The sequence below is a fragment of the Cheilinus undulatus genome, linkage group 9, assembly GCF_018320785.1.
Source record: "Cheilinus undulatus linkage group 9, ASM1832078v1, whole genome shotgun sequence".
NCBI lineage: Eukaryota > Metazoa > Chordata > Actinopteri > Labriformes > Labridae > Cheilinus > Cheilinus undulatus.
This window is the reverse complement of record NC_054873.1, coordinates 110708-138045: the sequence shown is the minus strand read 5'-3', so window position 1 is coordinate 138045 and position 27338 is coordinate 110708. Positions and strand designations below refer to the sequence as shown.

Genomic DNA, 27338 nt, shown 5'->3' with positions numbered 1-27338 from the left:
GAAATAAAAACGTGATCGTCACTCTGAGTCTCATTTCTTTATTTCTTTTTTTTGCAAAGGTACAAACAACTGTAAAATTGCATTGCCTGAAATGCGTCAGGATTGATACAGAATGTAGGAAATATAAATAGTCAGAAAAATCGTCCTTCCATGTGCCGACACTGTGACTGAATGATGGAGGACCAGCACAGCAGCTCTAGACTCTACCGACGCCTGAAAACCAGGAAAGACAGTTAAAGCGTTAAAAACCTTCAATGTACACGCCGCTCGCAAAAATCACCTTCAAAACTCTCAAAGAAGAAAAAAACTGCATATTCAACTACTCTGATCGACTAATCGATCCATGATTGATCCGTGATCAGGTTGTGATCAGTTCATATTTGACCCATCGTTCAGAGATCGCTGAGTCACATGACTCGATGAAAGTGAAACCAGCTGAGGTCAGAGGTCAGTCCAGGGACAACAGACTTTTATTTTGAAGGATTAGGATTATTTTTAATCCTAGAACAGGAAACTAGAACACGCTGATCCAGAACCATGAAGCCTTTATTTTTGGTTTTCATGTTGAATTTACAGTAAACTAATAAAAAGATCAAAGAACAGAACACTGGGGATGTAACATTCTTTTTTCCACCACACCTGTACAGGTAACATACTGGGAAAAAGAATGTCACATCCTACCGTTCTGTTCAACGATTTCCTTTGTGGGAAAAACAAACGGCTGGTTTTTGGATTTTTGTGATCCTGAGATGAAAACTCCCAAAAAGGTTTTTGAAGGTTAACAGGAAACAGTTTGTTTTTACTGGATTTTAAATTTCCCATTTCAAAATAAAAGTTCTGTTGGTGATAAAATTCTCTGACCAGCAGTGATGAAGACGAAGAGGAGGACTCTGGTCCGTCCGTGGGTCTACAGCGTCCCTGATGGTGGTCTGATTGAGTCTGGGGGTTTAAGGAGATCCAGCTCCCTGTGACCGGCGGTGCTAACGCTGCTAACAACGCTAACAGCGCTAACGACAACAGCGATGTGTTAAAGGAGCAGTTCAACATCTAGATCTCTGAATGGGTCAGAGTTTAGAGTTCAAGGGTCAGGGTCAGCCCTCTTCTTCTCTGACTGAGCTAACCATTAGCTTCACTAGGAAACAAGCTAGGTAGCTTAGCATGATCAACGGCTAACAGAGCTAAAATAAACAAGTACAGAGGGAAACTAGCTAGCTGGTTTTTAACCTTCCTGTGCTCCCTGTCCTCTGCCACTGATCATCAACTGGAGGCCCGGGGCCCACATCCGGCCCCCAGAAGCTCCATTAAATTGAGAAAAAGTTCAGGGGAAGTAAATCTATCGCTGCATTTAGGGCGTCTTTTCTTTTGTTCCTGTTACGATGCCTACAGAGTTTTCACCAATGAGGACGCAGCGTTTTCACATCAAACTCCACGGCAGCCCCAGAGACACGAGGCTCAATTATCTCAGTCGCCCCCCTGTGGCTGTCTGGAGTAATAATAATAACTTTATTAGTAGGCTGGTGATGTAATGTGTTCACTGCTGGAGGCTAAAAACACGCAACATTTAGAAGAAAATGGAACTATTTAGACAAAAGTTTCTGTAATTTAGTTCATTTAATGCACCGTCTACTAATGTTGTCCTATGCTAAGCTACATTAGCATGTCACTATTTATTATGCTAAGCTAACCTAGCCTAGAGGCTACCTTTAATAGCATGCTAAGCTAAATGCTAACTACACATTTCCTCCTGTTTCTTAGTCATTATGCTAGGCTAAACTAGCCTCCTTAGGCTAACAACTGAAAACAGTTTGACCAGAGCTAGTTAGCTTAGCATAAAACCCTTTAAAATGTCCTCTCAGAGACGTGTCTCTGACACGTGCGTGAGAGTAACAGAGGGAAACAGAGACCAGATAAAACCTAGATCCAGACCTGCCCCCTTTGTACAGGGTCTGCTGAGAACTGTTGATGAACTACAGAGCTGCTGTGGACCTTTATTTTGAAAATATGAACTTTTATTAAAGCAGTACTGTAAAAACTTTTTATGCTCCTCAGTATTTGTTTGGGGTTCTTCACTGACAGCCAATCAGACTCCAGATTGATCCTGTTAATAATAACAGAGTAGTAATAACGGTGTAATCAGAACAGTTCTGCCGTTACTCAACCATTCAGCGCCGGTGAAAATGGCGTGCTGCTGTTAGGATGCTGGAACAGGAAATGATGAAATGAATCTGATTGGCTGATGGAGACAGAGAAGTCAGGCTAACAGTTTCCATTAGTCTCTATTCTTTGTGCTAAGCTAAGCTAATGTGTTATTAGAGAAGTTGAACTGCTCCTTTAACGGTTTCCTCTGATGGTGTCTTTTTCCCATAATCCTTCACTCACCCTTATAGCACCAACAAACACATAGACTCTAAAATAATGAACCATCTGGGTCTTAGATCCAGATCCAGGATCTCCTTAGACTCCTCCGGGGACCACATGATGATCCCTCATGGTTTACTAAAATTCAAAATCTGACGGCCAATCAGGTCGCTCTGAAATAAATAAATAAAGAAGACGCGTTGGATAAGTGGCACGTTTAAAGGAGACAGACTGAAGCGATGTTCATCACTGATGGGACTGAGAGGAAACCACAGCAGGCGTGTTAGTCCTCTTCATTTATCCCAGCGTTCCTGTCAGCCGTCTAAAGAGACCGGAGCAGATGAACCTTTAAAAAAGAGGCTGTGATCCACCCATCAGAACAGAGACCACACACCTGTTCAGGTAGAGCTCACCTGGCAGTGTGACATCACTGACTGCAGGACCATGGTTCACACCTGAACACCCCCGTACAAACGTTGGGGATGTTTTTGGACAATTTAGACAGCAATCAGGAGTCCGTCTGCAACTTTTCATCTTTAAACAATAAAACCTCCGAACACGGGACGTCCTAGAGGAGGACTACTCTGAGCCTGTTAGCTTGATGCTAGCACAGAATGAACACTGCCATTGACATGCTAACAGACTTAGCATTGGACTGACTGTCATGTTAGCTTTAGAGGTGATCAGACTGATGGATCCTGATCAGACTGATGGATCCTGATCAGACTGATGGATCCTGATCAGACTGATTGATCCTGATCACACTGATGGATCCTGATCAGACTGATGGATCCTGATCACACTGATTGATCCTGATCACACTGATGGATCCTGATCAGACTGATGGATCCTGATCACACTGATGGATCCTGATCAGACTGATGGATCCTGATCACACTGATGGATCCTGATCACACTGATGGATCCTGATCACACTGATGGATCCTGATCACACTGATGGATTATCTACATGAATGATCAGTAACAGATCCTGGCAGGAGTGAAGAGGAGTATGTCTGCAGGCTTTTACTAGGAGGACTTCCTCAGGGTCCTGCTCCTCTACACGTCCTATCCAGCGTGACCCCTGCAGTCTAAATCCTGGGTCTTTGTTTGATCTCTTCTAGAACCAGAGTTTAAATTCATGATGGTCAGAGGAGTTCCTCAGGGTTCTGCTCCTCTACAGCTTCTACTCAGGTGAACTCCTGCATCCTGGTCTAAACTGTCCAAAAACACCGCCAACGTTCTGGTCTGTAGAGTGAAGATGGCCGCTGGCGTTCAGTCCTTAAATGGTTAAACTGCAGAGACCAGTTGGCAACATTTGGACCAGAGGTTAGAAACCGGAGCTTCTGGAGGGTTCCAACCTCTGACCAAAAGTTGTCAACGCATTTTCAATCATTTCAACAGTAGATGACCCGGCCCTTTAAGGGTTGCCATGGCAACAGCTTAGTTAGACTCGGACGTTTCCTTTTATGTCATCTCTGAGCGGACCAGAGGACCGGCGGGACGATGCTGCAGGAGTCGGACTGAACTGCCACCTTTGACCAATCAGAAGATGTGAGTCAGGGAAGGGGCGGAGCCTGGTCATTTCAACAATGCCCTGTAAAGTGTCAGAGAGCAAGCCTTAGAGGAGGTGGAGTCTAGTCATTTCCACAATGTCCTGCAGAGCGTCAGAGAGCCAGCCCTGGAGGGGGCGGAGCCTGGTCATTTGAGCAGCGCCCTGTAGAGCGTCAGAGAGTGGGAAGTGGAAGGGGCGGAGCCTGGTCATTTGAGCAGCGCCCTGTAGAGCGTCAGAGAGCGAGCCGTGGAGCGGTCCTGTTCCAGACAGAAGATGAAGTCCCTGAGGTTTACTCGTGTTATCCTCTGACGGAGCTGCTGACGGGATGCCGCCGCTGAGGGGGAGGAGCCTGTACCTGAGCCTGACGCCACCTGGAGGAAGAGAGGCAAAAGAAGGAGGGTTAGAGGAGGAGTGGAGGAGTAAAGGAGGAGAGGAGGGGTAAAAGAAGAGAAAAGGAGGGGTAGAAGCTGACTCCTCTACAGCAGGTGGTTCTATGGCCCCTATCAATCAAATCCACTCTGAAGAGAATGAACTGGTGAGAGCTTTATCTGGATCCTGGTCTGGTTTCACCTTTACAGATTTGTTATTGTCTGCTGGATCAGTCTGAATCATTAAACCAGATTAAAACTAGATCTCCCACTCTGATCCCCCTGAGTCTAGACTTGCAGGAGGATCACCACGCCTTCATCTCTGAGGTGTGTCACCAGCCAGAGGGCAGGAAACACCTGAGCCCTGGAGCTACTGCTCAGAGTCTGCTCCAACAGGTCCTAACTACCAACAGTTAGCTATCAACCAGAACCTTCTCTTTGCCCACACATTACAAGGGCTATGTATCCTGTTTTTCCCTCGCTATCCTGATTTGTATTGTATTGTACGATGGTGTGAACCACCCAGCCCTAGCGCCTGAGTAGATCACTGAGCTGCTGTGAGTAGAGCCTGCAGGCAGAGCTGACAGCACAGGATAGGAATGAAGCTCCAGGTCTATACAGGAACAATCAGAGCATTTTGAAGCCACACGGCCTGCAGGCTCACAGACATAGACACAGAGCTCCTTTAAACACATTTTGAATGATTCTGAATGTTAGTTATCCAAACACAGCTCTTTTACATTTTTTTTTCAAGAACTCTGAATGTTTAGTAACCTGAATTAAAATAATTTCCCATATTTCAAGTGTTGACCGTCCATGTTGTCTGGTTCAGCTTAATCCTCTATAACGTCTTCCTGCAGAGAAAATGATTGTGTGAGGAGTCTGAGAGTCTGACGGGCCCTCAGGCATCTGCAGTAGGCCCTTTAGCTCCCGTCTGCAGGCCTGATCAGGCTTCAGATAGTCCCACCCTCCCCCCTCCTCCCCCAGTGCCCTGGGGCTGCAGCCTGTTATGAATACATGCTAGCAACGCAGCAGCTTTGTTCTCCTGGTGAGGCAAACAACAAATAAGCTGAGCCACCTTTAACTGCTGAGTTTCACCAAACGTCTGCAACTAAAGTAGAAATATGAGTTTATGAAATCAAGTTTAGTCAATGCTGTAAGCCAAAAATGTCAAAATACTCTACAACTGTGATGTAAAAATATATGAAACCATAAATGGAGACGGCCAACTGGACAGAAACACAGGGAAGCCTGATGTCTACATAAACAGAAAATCAGAATAAGAGATAGGTTCTTGTTAAAGAAACATCATGTTAAGCGCTCCGAGATCAGACGACAATTACAAAAACATTACATTAGAACAATGTACTAAGATTTATTCGCATTAATGTTTCAGAAAAGAGAAAATATGTCACTTTAAAAAAAAAACACTAATCCAAATGTTGTCATCGTCTATCAGACACATCCTAATGTTGTCCTCATCTATCAGACACATCCTAATGTTGTCCTCATCTATCAGACACATCCTAATGTTGTCCTCATCTATCAGACACATCCTAATGTTGTCCTCATCTATCAGACACATCCTAATGTTGTCCTCATCTATCAGACACATCCTAATGTTGTCCTCATCTATCAGAAACATCCTAATGTTGTCATCGTCTATAGACACATTATAATGTTGTCATCGTCTATAGACTCATTATAATGTTGTCATCGTCTATCAGACACATTATAATGTTGTCATCGTCTATAGACTCATTATAATGTTGTCATCGTCTATCAGACACATCCTAGTGTTGTCATCGTCTATCAGACACATCCTAGTGTTGTCATCGTCTATCAGACACATCCTAGTGTTGTCATCGTCTATCAGACACATCCTAGTGTTGTCATCGTCTATCAGACACATCCTAGTGTTGTCATCGTCTATAGACACATCCTAGTGTTGTCATTGTTTATAAGAATCTTGGTTCTGCTTCACTGATCCCTCTGAAGATTACAGGTCCCTATGATGGCAGGTCCTGGTTGGTTAAATTGACTAAAGTTTATAATTCTTTTACAGTGGTGATCTGGCAGACTGACACAGCTACATCCTGACATCAGGCCAGTGAATAGTTCACATTTGCCAGAGTTCACTGCCCCCTGTCAGAGCCCCCCCAATCACTCTCCTCTTTGTCTGGGTTTACTGGAGGGCCAGCCTCAGGCGGGATGTGTGGAGAGAGCATGTGGGTGAGGGCGGGGGAGCACGAGGCAGGAAACCCCCCCAGGCTTTGAAACCTCCCCCCTCCATGCCCCGGGCTCATTTCTGCAGAGCTCAATCTATGGCTGCCCCCTCCTGGGGGAGAGGGGGCAGCCAGAGCCATAACAAAGCTCCAGGCAGACACTGACCCCCTTCACTCAGCTGTAGTCACTGCAGCACAGAGTGAAGGAGAGAACACGGGAACGTATGAACATACCTAAGAACACACAGAGGAACGTAGGAACATACCTAAGAACACACAGAGGAACGTAGGAACATACCTAAGAACACACAGAGGAACGTAGGAACATACCTAAGAACACACAGAGGAACGTAGGAACATACCTAAGAACACACAGAGGAACGTAGGAACATACCTAAGAACACACAGAGGAACGTAGGAACATACCTAAGAACACACAGAGGAACGTATGATCATACCTAAGAACACAGGGAGGAACATATGATCATACCCAGACCTGCCAACCTTGGCAAAATATTTTGAGTACCACTTGTGTGGTGCGGCATGTCTCGCATATTTTTGAAACTCCTTTGCTTTGCACAGTAATTTCCCCATTCAGTGTCTGGATTTCTTCACTAACTGGGATGTGTGTGCACATACATTTACATAGCACTGGTGCTAAAGAGGTTTACAATCTTGTAGCACAGAACAAAAAATTATTTTTGTATTTATTAAGCATTTATTTGACATGGACAGGTCCCAGATGCACTGCTGTAAGTGTTTATAGCTAAGTGCTAATTTTCAACACCTGTCCATGGGAGGCTTTTAAAGTTAAAACCTGTAGCACAATATATAACATTTTGTTAGAGCTCTAAAACCAACGTGTAACCAAAATATATGCTCAGTAAGTGGAAGAACTTGAAAACAGTCTAAATTACAGCCCTACATTAATGTCTAACAAAGCTAACTGCCAATCATTGTTAAGGATTTTGGGGTGCAGCAGAGAAGAGAGACACTGATGGTTCATCTCCACATCCAGACACAAAACAAGAGCAACCTGCAGGAAGCTGACTAACTTCATAGAAGTGTTGGTGCTTGAAGACGATTAGAACAATATGATTTGGAAATCAGACCTCAAGACCTTGGTTTGTGTCCTTCAATCACACATCCTAGTAGGATCACAGCAAACACTGCTACTCTTATTGATAATATATTCACAAATGTAACTGAGGGCAGTATATCTGGAGGTTTACTCATAAATGATATTACTGATCATTTGCCAGTGTTTGTAGCCCATGATGTCGCCGTTGAAAGTAATATAGAACAAAAACATGACATTTGTAAGACGTAACTGATAATGCTTTCATTAGCCTTAGGAAGGACTTAATGACTGGTATGATATTTTTGTTGAAAATGTAGACGAATCCTATGACATAGTTATTTCTATTATATTAAACTTGTACAACAAACACTGTCCTCTAGTTGTTAAAGTAGATAAAAGTAAATATGCTGGCAAGCCATGGATAACAAAGGCATGACAAAATGCTTGTAAAAAGAAAAATGTGTTGTTTAAGGAATCTATCAAACATAGAACAAAAGAAGCTGAAAACAGATATAAGAAATACAAAAATAAATTAACAAGTATTATGAGAAGCTGCAAAAAAAGAATGATAGTAAATTACTTGAAAAAAAAAAAACAGGTCTAATGTTAAAAATACTTGGAAAGTCCCAAATGAAATTATTAAAAAGGATAAAGGGAGAAGAAACTACCCACATTATTTTTTTCAAGCAATGTAATGATAAAAGAAAATGAATAAACAGCAAATCACTTTAATGAATATTTTGTCGATGTGGGGAAAAATTTAGCACATTCAATCAGCTCTCCAGGAAATACAGTTGGAGTCAGTCCTAGTATTATTGACATGAACTCTTACTCTATGTTCATAAAATCAACTGATGAAAAAGAAATAACTGATATTGTGCACAAAACTAAAACTAAAAAATTATTGATTGTATTGTTACACCTTTCACTTATATTTGTAATCGATCTCTCATGGCTGGGAAATGTACGGTGGCCCTGAAGGCCAACACAAAATAAATATTTCAAAAGCGCAAAATATATTTCAGAAAACACAAAAACATTTCACCGATCGCCATTTCACTGAATATTAACTTGTCTATTGACCAGTCTGAACAAGATTTATGTACAGAGAGATCAATTTCAGACCATTTATTTCAACACATCGTCCACTTCGACTGCATCCCACTCTAAACAAGTGTTTCACAGTGTAAAGAACTGTAAAAAACAAAGGAACATTTCATTGCGATCAAATATGTCATCTCTTCAGGGTGTATAAATGGTGCAAAGTGTACCCCCCCCCCAGGATGCTCAAATCATGAACTACCATCATAACATTCATTTTGTGTTCATTTCTGATCAAGCCTGATAATACTGGAGAGTTTGAACAGGTTAACTCACTTCTATTTCAAGTTACAGGGGGATACAAATTATTTCAGGGCCGAATCAGGGCCTGATTTGTTATATCCCCTCTAACTTCAAGAGGAAAGCTCAAAACGGTTCCAATTTCACAAATGTCATCAGTTGTCATGAGAGCAGGGGGCCCCACCTCTTCCTTGTGGATGGGGGGTACAAATCCTGGCCAGGCTAAAATGAGACCTAAAATCATTTGTAATTTACATTAAAGCAAAGACAAGGCAGTAGTACACCATGTATGCACCCTGAAGAGAGGACATAATAATTTGTATCCCCTGTAACTTGAAATAGAAGTGAGTTAACCTGTTCAAACTCTCCAGTATTATCAGGCTTGATCAGAAATGAACACAAAATGAATGTTATGATGGTAGTTCATGATTTGAGCATCCTGGGGGGGGGATACACTTTGCACCATTTATACACCCTGAAGAGATGACATATTTGATCGCAATGAAATGTTCCTTTGTTTTTTACAGTTCTTTACACTGTGAAACACTTGTTTAGAGTGGGATGCAGTCGAAGTGGACGATGTGTTGAAATAAATGGTCTGAAATTGATCTCTCTGTACATAAATCTTGTTCAGACTGGTCAATTGACAAGTTAATATTCAGTGAAATGGCTATGCAGGACCTTTATTTTGAAATACCTCGAGGCGGAAGTGGGAAGTGGTGAGTGCATGTCGGCAGCTTGACGCTAAACAGCGCTAATAGAAGATGATAAAAGTTATGAAGAAAATATGTCTGTTACTCATGTACAGCAGCGTGGACCCAGATTTGATGACAAACACGCCGCCAAAATACAATGACAGGACGCAGGAGGAAAAAGATGCGTTCTCAGTTCAGCGTAATGAGTGTGCACCAAGCTGCAGTATTAAAACGTTTACTTAAAAGATCTTATTTTAAAAGATATTACTGACAAAAACACGATAATGAAGAATAAAACAGATGATCGAAACTAATCTTCTGCTTTATACATTCTTTTATTGTCATTTTTATTCACTGAGGCGAAATCTACGCCTGATAGTCGATAGTCAGCTCCTTCGGCAAAGGCGGCAGGGGGATACAAATCCTACCGGGGGTACTTCTTTTGGCACGACACTTTCAGCGCGATTTTAGGCTTCCAACTGAAATGTGTATGTCATGATACGAGGAGAGCATATCAGGAATCACACTATATGTATTTCCCTTGTTGAAGTATTCCGCTATCAACTCAAGTTCCTCTTCCATGCCGGTAGACACTTGAAGTTTCGTGCTGGCGGTAAGAAGTGTAAACAGGAAATGATAAATGACTGATGCCGGACAGACTTGGGTTTAGCCAATCACAAACAAGCACCATGGTCCTACCCTTTCCGGTTTCGTGAAATGTATTTTGCGATCGGTGAAATGTTTTTGTGTTTTGTGAAATGTTTTTGTGTTTTCTGAAATATATTTTGCGCTTTTGAAATATTTATTTTGTGTTGGCCTTCAGGGCCACCGTAGAAATGTCCTAAAGGAATGAAAATAGCCAGAGTCATTTCACTTTACAAATCAGGTGAATCACACGTTCTCAAATGACAGACCCATTTCTCTGTTATCACAATTTTCAAAAATTTTAGAAAAAATATTTGTTAAAAGGCTTAATGACTTCATCTCCAAGCACAACATACTTTGTGAACAACAATATGGGTTCAGGAAAAACAGAAACACCTCACTTGCTCTCATAGACTTCATAGAACAAATTACAGCTGCTACAGAGAGAAATGAATACACGGCTGGGATATTTCCAGATTTACAAAAAGCATTTGACACTAGCGATGGACCGAAATGAAAATTCTTGGCCAAAACCGAAAACCGAAAATGAGCAAACCAAGGCCGAAAACCAAAAAACCGAAAGAAATTATTATGCCAATTATTAGTACCATTGCATTTATGGCTATGACTGCGTACTAACCTCACTGAAATCAATTACAATTGCAAAAAATAGTATTAATGCTTCAAAGAATAAATCAATTACAGAATTATGTAAATATTTATTAAGCACTTCATTCCAACCATACACAATATAAAATAAAATAAAATACAAAATAAAATGTTTAACTTGACCACACTCATGTCTACGTTATATCAGTGGTTCTCAGCCTTTTTTCAGTCAGGTACCCCCCAAACAGCTCAAGGCTTTTGGCCAAAAAGAAAGACATTAAAGAGCTGAGACAGCCTCTGATTTATCAAACTTTGTCACTGATAAACACTTTCAAATGACAAATATTAGAATTTTTTTCATACATTTTAAATATTAAAAATGCATGACTAAAGTCATGGCCCATCTTCTCATCTCTAAATGTGGGAATTCAAATGAATGTAGCTGTTGAAAACAGACTGAAAGGCTTTAAACCCAGAAGTGTGTAAAACTCTGCTCAGCTGCAGCGTCTCTCTGGAACAACATGGAAATAAAAACACAGAGCTAGAGAGAACTAAAAACCTGTGAATAATAAAAAAATATATAAAAAAGACTTAGTGAACTTAGTTATAGATCAGCATTTCTTCACAAAAATAAATCCTAAACCTTTTTATGAATGGAGAGGTTGTGAATGCAGTGACTGACAGGCATGCTCCAGTGTGGGTCAAACCATCCTGCCATGGGGGAGACTCAGGGGGTTTAGGGTGATTAAATTTAAGAGCCTACAAAATATTAACTCCAGTTTATAAACTTAAGGTCCTTACACTCTATGCGCAATTTTTTTCATGCAAATTATTCACACAAAATATTTACATTTGAACCTGTAGGGAGTCAAAGCAAGCTTCCTCACCTGCAGCATCATTTCGCAGCGCGACATTGCTGCGGATATTTAAGCAGCACATTTGCACTCATATGGACATGTGGGGCTGCCTGCTGCCTGTCTCCCTCTCTACCAGGATAAAAAAGAGGCAACAACACAAGAACTGATACAGACAGATATGAGGAGATATCAAACATCAGGTGGTGTTGGAGAGGACGACGTTTTTGTTCCTCTGTCTGCCTTAAAAATCGCCACCACCACCACCATGAAACTCACACAGCTGGAGCTGTTTCTAAACTAACGGGACTTTATTGAAATATTTACCACCACAGTCTCCTCTGACCTCAGACATACGACTGATAAAAGCTCCAGATCAACCAGCTAAATGACTCCTCTGACCAGTCTGGAACACAAACAGGTGAGCCAGTCTGTGGAGAGTTAACTCCTCCCACCGCCAGCCTCAGCTGTGTGATATTATAACTCTGATTGATCATATTTGACATGCAATGAATGAAAGGTCAGTCCCTCCTCTTACAAACGTGGCTGGCAGTGAATGAAACAGTGAAACTAAACGGCTCTGACAGCCTGGCTGTGCGTAAAAGTGCCGCGTTACACACGGAGTGAAGGACAGAGAGGGACACACCTCCTTTTATCTTCAATAAATATCAGTGTTTATCAGAGGACAGAGAAAACACACCGCAGATGTTCGCAGCACGAATGTGATTTTAGAATTACGTAATATACTCGCAAAAATGTGTCGCTCCTGACATGCAAAGAAAGGCGCTATTTTTCTTAAATAGTCTGCATGTATTTTAAAATCTTGCGTACCCCCTGGAGTGCCTTCACGTACCCCTATTTGAGAACCACTGATCCAAGCGCGTGCAGGTCGCGGTTTTTGCTTGCGTCATCACAACGTCGTGTTTTGGCCTTGTTGTTTCAGTGATAAAAGTCTTTCGGCCGAAAATTTGCGGTGGCCGAATTTTCATTGCATCCCTCTTTGACACCATTGACCATAAATTATTAATGTCTAAATTACAGAAATATGGTATCTGAGGACTGGCTCATGATTGGCTAACCAGCTATTTAGAGGACAGGCACCAATTTGTCATTAATATTGACATATTGAATTAATACATTAATAATACAAACTCAAACCTTTTAAAAGTTATGTGTGGCGTGCCGCAGGGTTGGACCGTTGTTGTTCATACTGTATAGAAATGATTTATGTTTGGGCTCAAGGTCACTCAGGTGTATTTTATTTGCTGACGATACAACAATCTTTTGCAGTGGGAAACATCTAAAACAACTTCTGGATACAGTAGAGAGTGAACTTCAGAAACTTAAAAAATGGTTTGATGCTAACTAATCATCACTTCACCTTGGTAAAACAAAATGCATGACTTTTGGAAACCAGGCATCAGACATCTGCCATAAGATCAGAATAAATGATGCTGAAATTGAAACTGTGTCTGAAAATACATTTTTAGGTGTAATGATTGACAATAAATTAAACTGGAAATCCCATATAAACCATGTCACAACCAAAATGTCTAGATCCATTGCAATTCTGTATAAAGCTCAATATTTCTTAAACCAGAAATCTCTGTTCACTCTCTATTACTCTCTCGCCGTCCCATATAGACGTACTGTGTAGAGGTTTGAGGAAACACTTATAAAACAAATACAAACTCTATTTTTCTGTAACAAAAAAAGCCATATGTATTATAAGTAAAAAAAAACCCAAGGTGAACCAACCAATCTTCTTTTTTTGCAACTAAATATACTAACATTTCCAGACTTAGGTGAATATAACACAATACAAACACTGTATAAAACTAAAACTGGACTATTACCAGCAAGGATCCAGAAGTCGTTTATACTGAGAAACAGTCAATACAATCTGAGAGGAACATTTATTTTTCAGAAACCAAAGACACGCACAAATGTCAAATCTCATTGTCTGTCACTTAGAGGGGTGAATTTGTGGAATTCTTCTTCTGATATTTCAAAAACATGCAGTACATTGGTAAGGCTGAGAAGACTGTATAAAAGTCAGTTGATTTTGAAATACACCATGAAAAATGTAAGTTAATGTGAATATGTTATTATGCATTAATTGACTAATGAATGTACCAATGGATGTAAAGAACAACAATGTTCTTGCCATGCATTTATTTCTGTGATGGTTTTGTTATCTGTAAAATAAGAGGGGTAGGCTTTAATAAGCTTTAGCTTCTGCCTACACCCTTTCAGTTTGCTCAGAAACTTAAAAATTGCTTGATCCTGTAAATTGCTTTATTTGATCAAGTGAACTGAAATAAATTTCTTTCATTTCATTTTCATTTCAGATCAGACAGAGGAAGATATGCGCTCCATTCATGCTGCTATGTGCTGCTGTAATCCTTTAATCATTCTGTTTTTTTTACTTTAGGCAGGACCAACTGACAGCTGAAGTCTTTTTCTGTGTTCATCCTTATTACTTAAACTTTAAAATTTGTTCTAAAGACTGAAGTATGTTTCTTTGTTCATCTTTTAACTGTGTTTCAAGGACTGAAGTGTTAGGTCTATGCATTTTTATATTGGTACTGATGTCAGCTAAATTTAATTTGTAAATATCTCCATACTGTATAAACCTCAATATTGTTAATCCTAGTCAAACTAAGAAATAGAGTGAAGTACAAGTTTTATGTTCTTATGTGGGTCTTTTTAATGGATTTCTTGCAGGCCAATTCAAAAGGACCAAGGGCCACAGTTGGCCCACAGGCCATAGTTTAGACACCCCTTAAATATCTACTGATACTCAGTAATAGGAGAATAACTTGAACATTATTAGAAATTCATTAAACACTGTTTTGTCCATATTGCACTATCACACTGGGGTCTGATGTTATAGAGCTAATGTCAGTGAATAAATCTCTCTTTTCTCTCTAACAGAGTAATGACAACATCAGTACTATTGGAGATCAATGGTAAAAAAAAAAACAAAAAATCTATCACCAAAATGTGTCTTTACCCTAACAATACACACAAAGTTTATGCAGTGTGCTCCTGTCATTCTCCCTCATCTCTCCCTCACACTGCTGTCTGTCCGTCTTATATCAGACCTGTATGCTACATTCAGACGTGTATGCTACATTCAGACCTGTATGCTACATTCAGACGTGTGTGCTACATTCAGACGTGTATGCTACATTCAGACATGTTTGCTAAATTCAGACCTGTATGCTACATTCAGACCTGTATGCTACATTCAGACCTGTATGCTACATTCAGACGTGTATGCTACATTCAGACCCATATGCTACATTCAGACGTGTATGCTACATTCAGACGGTTATGCTACATTCAGACCTGTATGCTACATTCAGACATGTTTGCTAAATTCAGACCCGTATGCTACATTCAGACCCGTATGCTACATTCAGACATGTTTGCTACATTCAGACCCATATGCTACATTCAGACGTGTATGCTACATTCAGACGTGTATGCTACATTCAGACGTGTATGCTACATTCAGACGGTTATGCTACATTCAGACCTGTATGCTACATTCAGACCTGTATGCTACATTCAGACCTGTATGCTACATTCAGACGTGTATGCTACATTCAGACCTGTATGCTACATTCAGACCTGTATGCTACATTCAGACCTGTATGCTACATTCAGACATGTATGCTACATTCAGACCTGTATGCTACATTCAGACATGTTTGCTAAATTCAGACCCGTATGCTACATTCAGACCCGTATGCTACATTCAGACATGTTTGCTACATTCAGACCCATATGCTACATTCAGACCCGTATGCTACATTCAGACGTGTATGCTACATTCAGACGTGTATGCTACATTCAGACCTGTATGCTACATTCAGACATGTTTGCTAAATTCAGACCCGTATGCTACATTCAGACCCGTATGCTACATTCAGACATGTTTGCTACATTCAGACGTGTATGCTACATTCAGACCCGTATGCTACATTCAGACGTGTATGCTACATTCAGACCTGTATGCTACATTCAGACGTGTATGCTACATTCAGACGTGTATGCTACATTCAGACGTGTATGCTACATTCAGACATGTTTGCTACATTCAGACCCATATGCTACATTCAGACGTGTATGCTACATTCAGACGTGTATGCTACATTCAGACGTGTATGCTACATTCAGACGGTTATGCTACATTCAGACCTGTATGCTACATTCAGACGTGTATGCTACATTCAGACGTGTATGCTACATTCAGACGTGTATGCTACATTCAGACCCGTATGCTACATTCAGACGGTTATGCTACATTCAGACCTGTATGCTACATTCAGACCTGTATGCTACATTCAGACGTGTATGCTACATTCAGACCTGTATGCTACATTCAGACCTGTATGCTACATTCAGACGTGTATGCTACATTCAGACGTGTATGCTACATTCAGACGTGTATGCTACATTCAGACATGTTTGCTACATTCAGACCCATATGCTACATTCAGACGTGTATGCTACATTCAGACGTGTATGCTACATTCAGACGTGTATGCTACATTCAGACCTGTATGCTACATTCAGACCTGTATGCTACATTCAGACCTGTATGCTACATTCAGACGTGTATGCTACATTCAGACGTGTATGCTACATTCAGACGTGTATGCTACATTCAGACATGTTTGCTACATTCAGACGTGTATGCTACATTCAGACCCGTATGCTACATTCAGACGTGTATGCTACATTCAGACCCGTATGCTACATTCAGACATGTTTGCTACATTCAGACGTGTATGCTACATTCAGACCCGTATGCTACATTCAGACGTGTATGCTACATTCAGACCTGTATGCTACATTCAGACCTGTATGCTACATTCAGACGTGTATGCTACATTCAGACGTGTATGCTACATTCAGACCTGTATGCTACATTCAGACCTGTATGCTACATTCAGACCCATATGCTACATTCAGACGTGTATGCTACATTCAGACGTGTATGCTACATTCAGACATGTTTGCTACATTCAGACCCATATGCTACATTCAGACGTGTATGCTACATTCAGACGTGTATGCTACATTCAGACGGTTATGCTACATTCAGACGTGTATGCTACATTCAGACCTGTATGCTACATTCAGACCTGTATGCTACATTCAGACGTGTATGCTACATTCAGACCTGTATGCTACATTCAGACGTGTATGCTACATTCAGACCCGTATGCTACATTCAGACGTGTATGCTACATTCAGACCTGTATGCTACATTCAGACCTGTATGCTACATTCAGACGTGTATGCTACATTCAGACGTGTATGCTACATTCAGACCTGTATGCTACATTCAGACCTGTATGCTACATTCAGACGTGTATGCTACATTCAGACGTGTATGCTACATTCAGACGTGTATGCTACATTCAGACATGTTTGCTACATTCAGACCCATATGCTACATTCAGACGTGTATGCTACATTCAGACGTGTATGCTACATTCAGACGGTTATGCTACATTCAGACCTGTATGCTACATTCAGACCTGTATGCTACATTCAGACCTGTATGCTTCATTCAGACGTGTATGCTACATTCAGACCTGTATGCTACATTCAGACGGTTATGCTACATTCAGACCTGTATGCTACATTCAGACCTGTATGCTACATTCAGACGTGTATGCTACATTCAGACCTGTATGCTACATTCAGACATGTTTGCTAAATTCAGACCCGTATGCTACATTCAGACCCGTATGCTACATTCAGACATGTTTGCTACATTCAGACCCATATGCTACATTCAGACGTGTATGCTACATTCAGACGTGTATGCTACATTCAGACGGTTATGCTACATTCAGACCTGTATGCTACATTCAGACCTGTATGCTACATTCAGACCTGTATGCTACATTCAGACCTGTATGCTACATTCAGACCTGTATGCTACATTCAGACGTGTATGCTACATTCAGACCTGTATGCTACATTCAGACGGTTATGCTACATTCAGACCTGTATGCTACATTCAGACATGTATGCTACATTCAGACCTGTATGCTACATTCAGACGTGTATGCTACATTCAGACGTGTATGCTACATTCAGACCTGTATGCTACATTCAGACCTGTATGCTACATTCAGACCTGTATGCTACATTCAGACCTGTATGCTACATTCAGACCTGTATTGGCTTGTTTACCAAACAGCAGCAGCTACGGTATTAGTGGAGAAAAAATGCATCATTTTATACATTTATATTTTATCAGCAGTTAGCGCAGACTGAGCGCTCTGTCCTCTCACTGACAGCCAACACACCGCGACTATCCGTACGTATTCGGAGAGGGCGAGGAGAATGGAGAAGCTAGCTAGCAGATAGCCTGCTCGTTTTTAACATTGTCCAGCCTACCTGCCTCAATAAAAAACTTGGGATTGAAGCAGTTCTCCTCTTAAACATGACAACCTCCTGTACTGCTATTGCCCTCAGCCTGCCCCGTCTGTATGAGCTCGTGCAGGTCACCTTCTCGCCTTTCTCTCGTATCAGCTGTGGAGCGTGGCGGCGCCTGCTCCAGACGCTGAGGATTACGCACGACGAGAGGAAATAAAAATGAAAGGATTGGGCATGAATCTCACACCTTAAATCAAAGTGGAGTGAAGTTTTGTACCAACAGGTCAAACTGAGCGCCTGGCACGCACGCACCTCTCTCATCTTGTCATAGCAAAAGGAGGGATGGGAGGCAGAGGGCAGGAAGGAGGGGGAGCGGGGATATAACGCTATAGGTTCAGTAGACTCGTTATTCTCTGCTACTCTGCATAACTGGTTGAAACTGCTTCACCATGCTGCTGCGTCGTGCTGTCAGACATGAGAACGGCACGTGCACATTTCCCTCAGAGCTCACACGTCTGCAGCTTTTTGCGTAGTTTAGAGAGGCAAAGTCGTACCAGCGTATTTACATGTCAATTTGCGTACCTCGTACGCAAAATGCGTACAGGTTGGCGGGTCTGCATACCTAAGAACATACAGAGGAACATATGAACATACCTAAGAACACACGGAGGAACATATGAACATACCTAAGAACACACGGAGGAACATATGAACATACCTAAGAACACACGGAGGAACATATGAACATACCTAAGAACACACGGAGGAAAATATGAACATACCTAAGAACACACGGAGGAAAATATGAACATACCTAAGTACACACGGAGGAACACACTTAGAAATGTAGAGACATAGAAAGTAGGAACATGTGCAGGAACACAAGAACACAAGTAGGAATGAAGGAACCCAGGAGCAGAGGAACATGTGAACATAGAAACTTTTAAACACATGTAGAAAAGAACATACGCGGGTTCAACTTAGTAATGTAGCAATACAGCTGGTTATTAAAATTAAGCCGATTTAGTCAGTTACAGGGAATTCTAGATTTTACTGACCATATGAAATAAACCATAAAATAAATCTGATTTGAATTCTCACCTCTGAGCCTGCCGTGGAACTCCCTGGTGAGTCCAGCTTCCTTTTCTTTCTGGGCCCAATGGCGGCGAGCGCTGTGAGGTTGGCATCTCGTTGTCTCATCTGAGCCAGTTCCTGCTGCTGCATCTGGATATACAGAAATGAACACTGTTAATGCTGGTGGATAAATAAACTCCATCTGGATATACAGAAATGAACACTGTTAATGCTGGTGGTTAAATAAACTCAATCTGGATATACAGAAATGAACATTGTTAATGCTGGTGGTTAAATAAACTCCATCTGGATATACAGAAATGAACACTGTTAATGCTGGTGGTTAAATAAACTCCATCTGGATATACAGAAATGAACACTGTTAATGCTGGTGGATAAATAAACTCCATCTGGATATACAGAAATGAACACTGTTAATGCTGGTGGTTAAATAAACTCCATCTGGATATACAGAAATGAACACTGTTAATGCTGGTGGATAAATAAACTCCATCTGGATATACAGAAATGAACACTGTTAATGCTGGTGGTTAAATAAACTCCATCTGGATATACAGAAATGAACACTGTTAATGCTGGTGGTTAAATAAACTCCATCTGGATATACAGAAATGAACACTGTTAATGCTGGTGGATAAATAAACTCCATCTGGATATACAGAAATGAACACTGTTAATGCTGGTGGTTAAATAAACTCCATCTGGATATACAGAAATGAACACTGTTAATGCTGGTGGATAAATAAACTCCATCTGGATATACAGAAATGAACACTGTTAATGCTGGTGGATAAATAAACTCCATCTGGATATACAGAAATGAACACTGTTAATGCTGGTGGTTAAATAAACTCCATTTGGATATACAGAAATGAACACTGTTTATGCTTGTGGTTAAATAAACTCCATCTGGATATACAGAAATGAACACTGATAATGCTGGTGGTTAAATAAACTCCATCTGGATACACAGAAATGAACACTGTTAATGCTAGTGGATAAATAAACTCCATCTGGATATACAGAAATGAACACTGATAATGCTGGTGGTTAAATTAATTCCTACCTCTTTAGCTTTCTGCTTCAGGCGGGCCTGCTCTGGGTCTTCTTGTCTGGCTCGGCTCTAAGGAGGGACAAACATCACCTTTACCTTTCAGAGGAACATTAATCAGCTGACATGTCTGAGATCAATCCAGGATCAGAATGGAACATGAAATCATTTAAAGAATACTCAACCCTCTGAATGATCGGTTAGACCCAAACTAAACTGATCAACAGAATCACTGAAACCAGCTCTGCTGCTGCTGAGAGGATTTATTCTGATGTAAACACATTAAAATCATCAGTCTATCCTGTAATAAAAAGATTAATTCTAACAGTATTTTAGAGCAGATCACAGTAAATCATTGCCTCAGGTCTAACTGAGGCCACATGAGGGAGCCAATGAGCTGATGTAGATGGTCTGTTTATGTGTGGACTCTCAGACTCCTAAACCAGGATTTAGTTTACATGAAGCTGTCTGAAACCTTGTCTGCACAAGGTCATGATGGTACCTCCCCTGTTCTATCACCTTTAACTTTACGTCAGTGTGTTATTTAAGTATGTTTAAAGAGCTGGTGGCTAATTAGGCCTGTTTATTCTCAGCATGTAGAGACTCTCAGAGTCAGACCCTCAGAGCCAGACCCTCAGAGCCAGACCCTCAGAGTCAGACCCTCAGAGCCAGACCCTCAGAGTCAGACCCTCAGAGCCAGACCCTCAGAGTCAGACCCTCAGAGCCAGACCCTCAGAGCCAGACCCTCAGAGTCAGACCCTCAGAGTCAGACCCTCAGAGCCAGACCCTCAGAGTCAGACCCTCAGAGCCAGACCCTCAGAGCCAGACCCTCAGAGTCAGACCCTCAGAACTAGACCCTCAGAGTCAGACCCTCAGAGCCAGACCCTCAGAGTCAGACCCTCAGAACTAGACCCTCAGAGTCAGACCCTCAGAGCCAGACCCTCAGAGCCAGACCCTCAGAGCCAGACCCTCAGAGTCAGACCCTCAGAACTAGACCCTCAGAGTCAGACCCTCAGAACTAGACCCTCAGAGTCAGACCCTCAGAGCCAGACCCTCAGAGCCAGACCCTCAGAGTCAGACCCTCAGAACTAGACCCTCAGAGTCAGACCCTCAGAGCCAGACCCTCAGAGTCAGACCCTCAGAACTAGACCCTCAGAGTCAGACCCTCAGAGCCAGACCCTCAGAGCCAGACCCTCAGAGTCAGACCCTCAGAACTAGACCCTCAGAGTCAGACCCTCAGAGCCAGACCCTCAGAGCCAGACCCTCAGAGTCAGACCCTCAGAGTCAGACCCTCAGAGTCAGACCCTCAGAGCCAGACCCTCAGAGTCAGACCCTTAGAGCCAGACCCTCAGAGTCAGACCCTCAGAGCCAGACCCTCAGAGTCAGACCCTCAGAGCCAGACCTTCAGAGCCAGACCTTCAGAGCCAGACCCTTAAAGTCAGACCCTCAGAGTCAGATCCTCAGAGTCAGACCCTCAGAGTCAGACCCTCAGAGTCAGATCCTCAGAGTCAGACCCTCAGAGCCAGACCCTCAGAGTCAGACCCTCAGAGCCAGACCCTCAGAGCCAGACCTTCAGAGCCAGACCCTTAGAGCCAGACCCTCAGAGTCAGATCCTCAGAGCCAGACTGATACTTCTGATTCACCCTTAGGTATTTCTCATTCTTTGTTGTTGTAAACTCACCCTTATGTCAATAAATTGTACTATTTGTTAAATCTTGAGATTTAGTCATTCAGCTATTTGGAGAAATGAGTGAAATGGGTCCTTTTCATGTTGTGTCCTGGCCACCCCTAGACGGGCCTAACACAGACCCTCAGAGAAAACGGATCAGCAGGTCCGTCTGTTTCTACCTTGGCAGCCTTTAACAGGATCTCTCTCTCCTGCTCGTCTTTTCTCTGTTTCTCCATCCGCTCCAACTGCTCAAAGAACCGCAGCTGAGAGCGCACATCAGACATCTGCTCATGCTGCTCCTCGTCCTGGAGGAGGAGAGAGAGAGAAATCAGAGAGAAAAAATAAATTCAAACCATCTTTAACGCCAAAGTGAAAACAGATTTCTACAAAGGTTAAATAAAAATCCGTGATGTAAAACCAGTGACTGTATAAATACTCCTCCTTCATGTCAGTCTATAGTAGAGTCTCCTCTGTCTACAGTCTCAGCTCTGAGTCTGTGTGGATAGGTCTCAGTCAGGATCAAACATCTGGACTCCCGCATTTTACTCTGTTCTTCTTCGATAAACTGCTTACGCTCTGTCAGGTTGATCAGGGATCAGGACTGACCAGCTTTTTACAAGTCCAGACACTAATCCTCTATTAGATTAAGGTCTGGTCTTTGACTCAGTCACTCCAGAACATTCTCCTTGTCTTTAAATCATTTCTGTGTAGCTTTCTCTGGATGCTTCGGCTCAATGTCTGACTGGAAAATAAATCTTCTCTAAGCCGTAGTTCTCTGTCAGACTGAAGAAGATTGTCCTTCAGGATGTTCCTAGATTCTACTGCATTCATTTTCCCCTCTACCTTTACAAGCCTGCTAAAAAGCATCCCCACAGCATGATGCTGCCACCAGCGTGCTCCACAGTGGGGATGGTGTGTTTGTGGTGATGTCAGTGTTTGGCGTCTTGTCTGATGGTCTCAAAGCTCCATTCTGGTCTCATCAGACCAAAGACCTTTCTTCCTCTTGACCATGGAGTCTCCCACAGTCCTTCTGGTGAACTCTAGTCCAGATTGAATCTGAGTTTTCTTCAACAGTGTCTTTCTCTTTGCCACTCTCCCATAAAGCTCTGACTGGTGAAGAACCCGGCCAACAGTTGTTGTCTGCAGAGTCTCTCCATCTCAGCTGCTGAAGCTTGGAGCTCCTTCAGAGTAGTCATAGGTGTCTTGGTGTCCTCTCTCACTAGTCTCCTTCTTGCACGCCCACTCAGTCTGTGAGGACGGTCTGATCTAGGCAGATTTACACATGTGACATATTCCTTCATTTCTTCATGATGGATTTAACTGAAGTCTGGGGGATGTTCAGAGACTTGGAGATGTTTCTGACTCCATCCACTGACTTAGACTTTTCAATCACCTTTTCTCTGAGTGTTCTTTTGTCTCCATGGTGTAATGGTGGCCAGGAATACCGATTATCAGTGAGTGGACCTTCCAGACTTAGGTGTCTTTCTACTACAATCACAGATCCTCGTGTTACTAACAGTGAGATTAGCTCCAACGGTCTGTTGGATCAGGTCAGTCCCTTTAAAGGGGGGACATTTTTAGACTTAGTCTTCCTGATTGTTACGGCCGCCGCCGTCTGGGAATCTTTACCTCCCCATTTGAGTGTGTGTGTGTGAGTGTTCTTGTTTGCCTGGCACGCTGCAGCTCTCAGGTTGCCCCTGCTGCATAGGCTTATTGCAGTGATTCCATCCACCTGTGTAGAAGAAGCCTGATTGGCCTGGAGGTCCTGCAGCCCAATCCACCAACCAGAAGAGAATGCAGAGGATAAAAGGAGCCAGCCACCAGAAGACAGCAGCAAGCTGTAACCAGCCATGCTCACGTGCCTCTTGCCAGTTGACATAGTTGTTAACTTTTGTATTTCTGTAACCTTGTTGAGGCACTAGTGTTTTTGGTTTTTGTATCATTTAGTTTAGTTACCTCATATACACACTTAGTCTATCTGTTAGTTTGGGTGCTGTTTTGTGATTCTTTTGTTGATTAGGGTAGTTAGGTTTTTGGTTTCTCTTGTGTTGCTAAAGTTTAGTTTAATAGCTCTAAGTTAGAGTCTATTTTTGTTCTCGTTTTTCCATTTTGCACAGCACCTTTTTGTCCTTAGTTGCCTCACTTTGTTTATTATCAACCCAACTTTACTTTTGTTAATAAATAACTTTGTTTAAACCTTGAACATCTGGGTTTTTTTATGTTACTTCCCTTTCCCCTAGCGAGCTGGTTGTAACACTGATTCAGACGCACATTTCCTTTTTTAAAATCAAAGTTCAATTCAAACACTCTGAGAATAAAGCAGCCCTCCTAGCTTCCTGTGTGGTAGAAACCTTAGATCATTATTTAGACACGTGTCTGTCCTCAGGATCCTCTGTCCCCCTCTGCTCAGACGTTTACCAAAGTGTCTGAAGTCTGTTACCTTTCCCCCGTCGGTCCGGTGCTGAGCTACGGCTGAAACCTTCTCCAGCAGAGACCGCAGTCTGGACTGGGTGGCGTGAGAGACCAGGTTGACCACGTCCAGAGGAACCTCGCTGACGCCCATCTTCTTAGCTAGACAGAGATCAGAGATGACACCCATGTTAACCCTAATGCTACCCCTACCCTGATCTGATTGGATAACTAATCAACCAGTCAGTGTATGGATATACATGGATCATTACAGACCTAGTGTTCAATGATCTCATGATGGTTCTCTGTTTTACTCGAGTTTCTGCTGCTGATCAGCTCTACATCATCAGCAGAATCAGAAACCCTGGTCACAGGATATCAGCTGATTTCTGGTGTTCACAGATCAATAATCCTGACTCCTGATCAGAGTCTGAACTGTTCCAGAGTCTGTGATCCATAAAGGTCTGCTCAATCCTACCCATCAGATCAGGGTTTAAACCTGGTGACTACTTTATTGATCAGACTGACGTCTCCAGCCAACTCAGGCCAACGCTTTTTTTTTTTTAATTGTATTTTAATGACAAGGTAGAGGATATCAGAACTAAAATTCCTCAGTCGTCAAATGACAAAGCAGAGGGATTAGTTACTTTTCCCATCTATGGTGGTGTAGGCTTCTTTGAATTTGAGCCTATTTCTTTAGACAGTCTCACCAAGGTTGTCATGGCGGCTTGGTGTACGACTTGCTCTCTTGATCCTCTGCCAGCGTGGGTTATTAAGGAGCTCTGGTCCACCTTAGGCTCTTATTTATTGTATATTTTGAATGTATTGCTTTCCACTGGAGTTTTCCCAGTCTGTTTTAAATCTGCCATTGTTAAACCCTTGTTGAAGAAACCTGGTCTGGACGCTGACTCCCTAACTAATTATAGGCCCGTCTCAAACTTGTCCTTTTTGTCAAAAGTGTTTGAGAAAGTGGTCTCGAATCAGCTTTTGAAGTATTTGTCATGTAATAATCTTTTTGAGCCTCTTCAGTCAGCTTTTAGGGTGAATCACTCCACAGAAACTGCGCTGACAAAAGTGGTGAATGATTTGTTACTAAATGTTGACTCGGAGGCGTCATCTGTTCTGTTGTTGCTGGATTTAAGTTCTGCTTTTGATACGGTGGATCACTGTATTTTACTGGACAGACTTGAAAATTATTTTGGCATCTCAGGCCAGGTGCTCCAGTGGCTGAGGTCGTACCTGTCAGAGAGATCTCAACGTGTTTTCTTTAACAATGTGTTCTCTGAGTCCCGTGCTGTTAGGCATGGGGTACCACAGGGGTCTGTACTGGGTCCACTGTTGTTTTCTCTTTATCTGACACCCTTGGGCCAATTTCTGCATTCTTTTGGGATCTCTTTTCATTGTTATGCAGATGATTTACAGTTATACATGCCGCTGGTCCTTCATAGTGGATCTGACACTAATAAACTTCAGGCCTGTCTTTCAGCTGTTAGGAGCTGGCTTTCAACAAATTTTCTGCTTCTGAACTCTGCAAAGACAGAAATGATGGTTATTGGGCCAGCAAAACTCAATCCTCTGTTTGATAATTTCGCTTTGTCTTTAGGTGACTGTGTTATTCGTTGTAAAGACAGAGTTAAAAATCTAGGTGTGGTCTTTGATCAAACTCTTTCGTTCGAGTTCCATGTTAAAGAGGTGACCAGAGTGGCCTTTTTCCACCTCAGAAATATTGCCAAAATTAGACCAGTTCTATCGACACAGGATGCTGAGGTCCTAATTCATGCTTTTGTTTCGTCACGTTTAGATTATTGTAATGTCCTTTTGTCAGGTTTGTCAAAGAAGAGCCTTCATGGTCTGCAGATGGTACAGAATGCAGCAGCTCATGTTCTGACCAGAGCGAGTAGATATGAGCATATCACTCCAGTGCTGGCCTCTCTTCACTGGCTACCTGTTCATGTTAGAGCAGACTTTAAGGTGCTGCTGCTAACATATAAAATTGTAAATGGCATTGCCCCTTCTTACCTATCAAATTTGGTAAACCCATATGTCCCTACTCGTGCCTTGCGTTCTCAGGGGACTGGGCTTCTTAGCGTCCCAAAGGTCCGAAAAAAGACGGTTGGGGAACGGGCTTTTTCTTTCCATGCACCAACATTATGGAACAGTCTACCTGGTGAAATCAGGCAGGCATCTTCATCGATGTATTTAAAGCAAAGCTGAAGACCCACTTGTTTACTGTTACATATGAGTCTTAAATTGTTTGTTTTACTGATGTCCAATTGTATTGTCTCGGTATGTTTGTATATGTGGATTCTCTGATGTTTTTATTGTCAACTTGATTTTATCTCAATGTACAGCACTTTGCCTGAAAGCGCTTTATAAATAAATTTATTATTATTACTTTTAACCACATGGTCTCCAAGCCCCGCCTCCTCAGGCTCTGACAGGTGTCTTACCTGTGTCGAGGATGCGGCGGTGCAGCAGGCCGGTGGGCAGGAAGGACTCGTCTTTGCACGACCGTATCTTTGTCCCCACCAGCTCTGAGCTGGTCGCTAGGATACGGGCATTCTCCTCATTAAGGTTGACGCCCGCCATGGACGCCACGTCGTTGATGTCGTCATCATCTCTGAAGGTTACAGAGAAAATAAAGTAAATATTAAAAAATAATAGCACGGCCTTTAAGCTAAAAAATCATTTCTGCAGATAGAGAGAAAAAAAATAAGTTAAAACAAAAACATCTGAGAAGGAGAAAAACCTAAAACTATTACATATTCATATTTTATAAATTAATATTAACCATTCAGTGTTATGTATCAATCTAAACATGCTCATAATCAGAATCATCTTATTTAATTTTTTTATTATTTAAAAGTCATTTAACCAGGAAAGCCTCATTGAGATTAAAAATCTCCTTTGCAAGAGTGTCCTGGCCAAGACAGCAGCACGTCAAAGAACACATTTACAGACAAAGATACAAAACA

The 27338-nt window shown here is 42.0% G+C and overlaps 1 protein-coding gene across 1 annotated transcript; it reads right to left on the bottom strand.

Annotated features, from left to right (window-relative positions):
* Positions 1 to 24: 24 nt before the first annotated feature.
* On the bottom strand, positions 25 to 26985 carry LOC121514999 (transcription initiation factor TFIID subunit 4-like). The gene is made up of 6 exons (XM_041795525.1): positions 26814 to 26985; positions 24395 to 24525; positions 22134 to 22259; positions 20301 to 20357; positions 19241 to 19363; positions 25 to 4284 (listed from the first exon to the last, which is right to left on the bottom strand). Exons 1-6 carry the CDS (start codon positions 26950 to 26952, stop codon positions 4120 to 4122), a joined length of 741 nt encoding a protein of 246 aa, XP_041651459.1. The 5' UTR covers positions 26953 to 26985; the 3' UTR covers positions 25 to 4119.
* Positions 26986 to 27338: the final 353 nt, after the last annotated feature.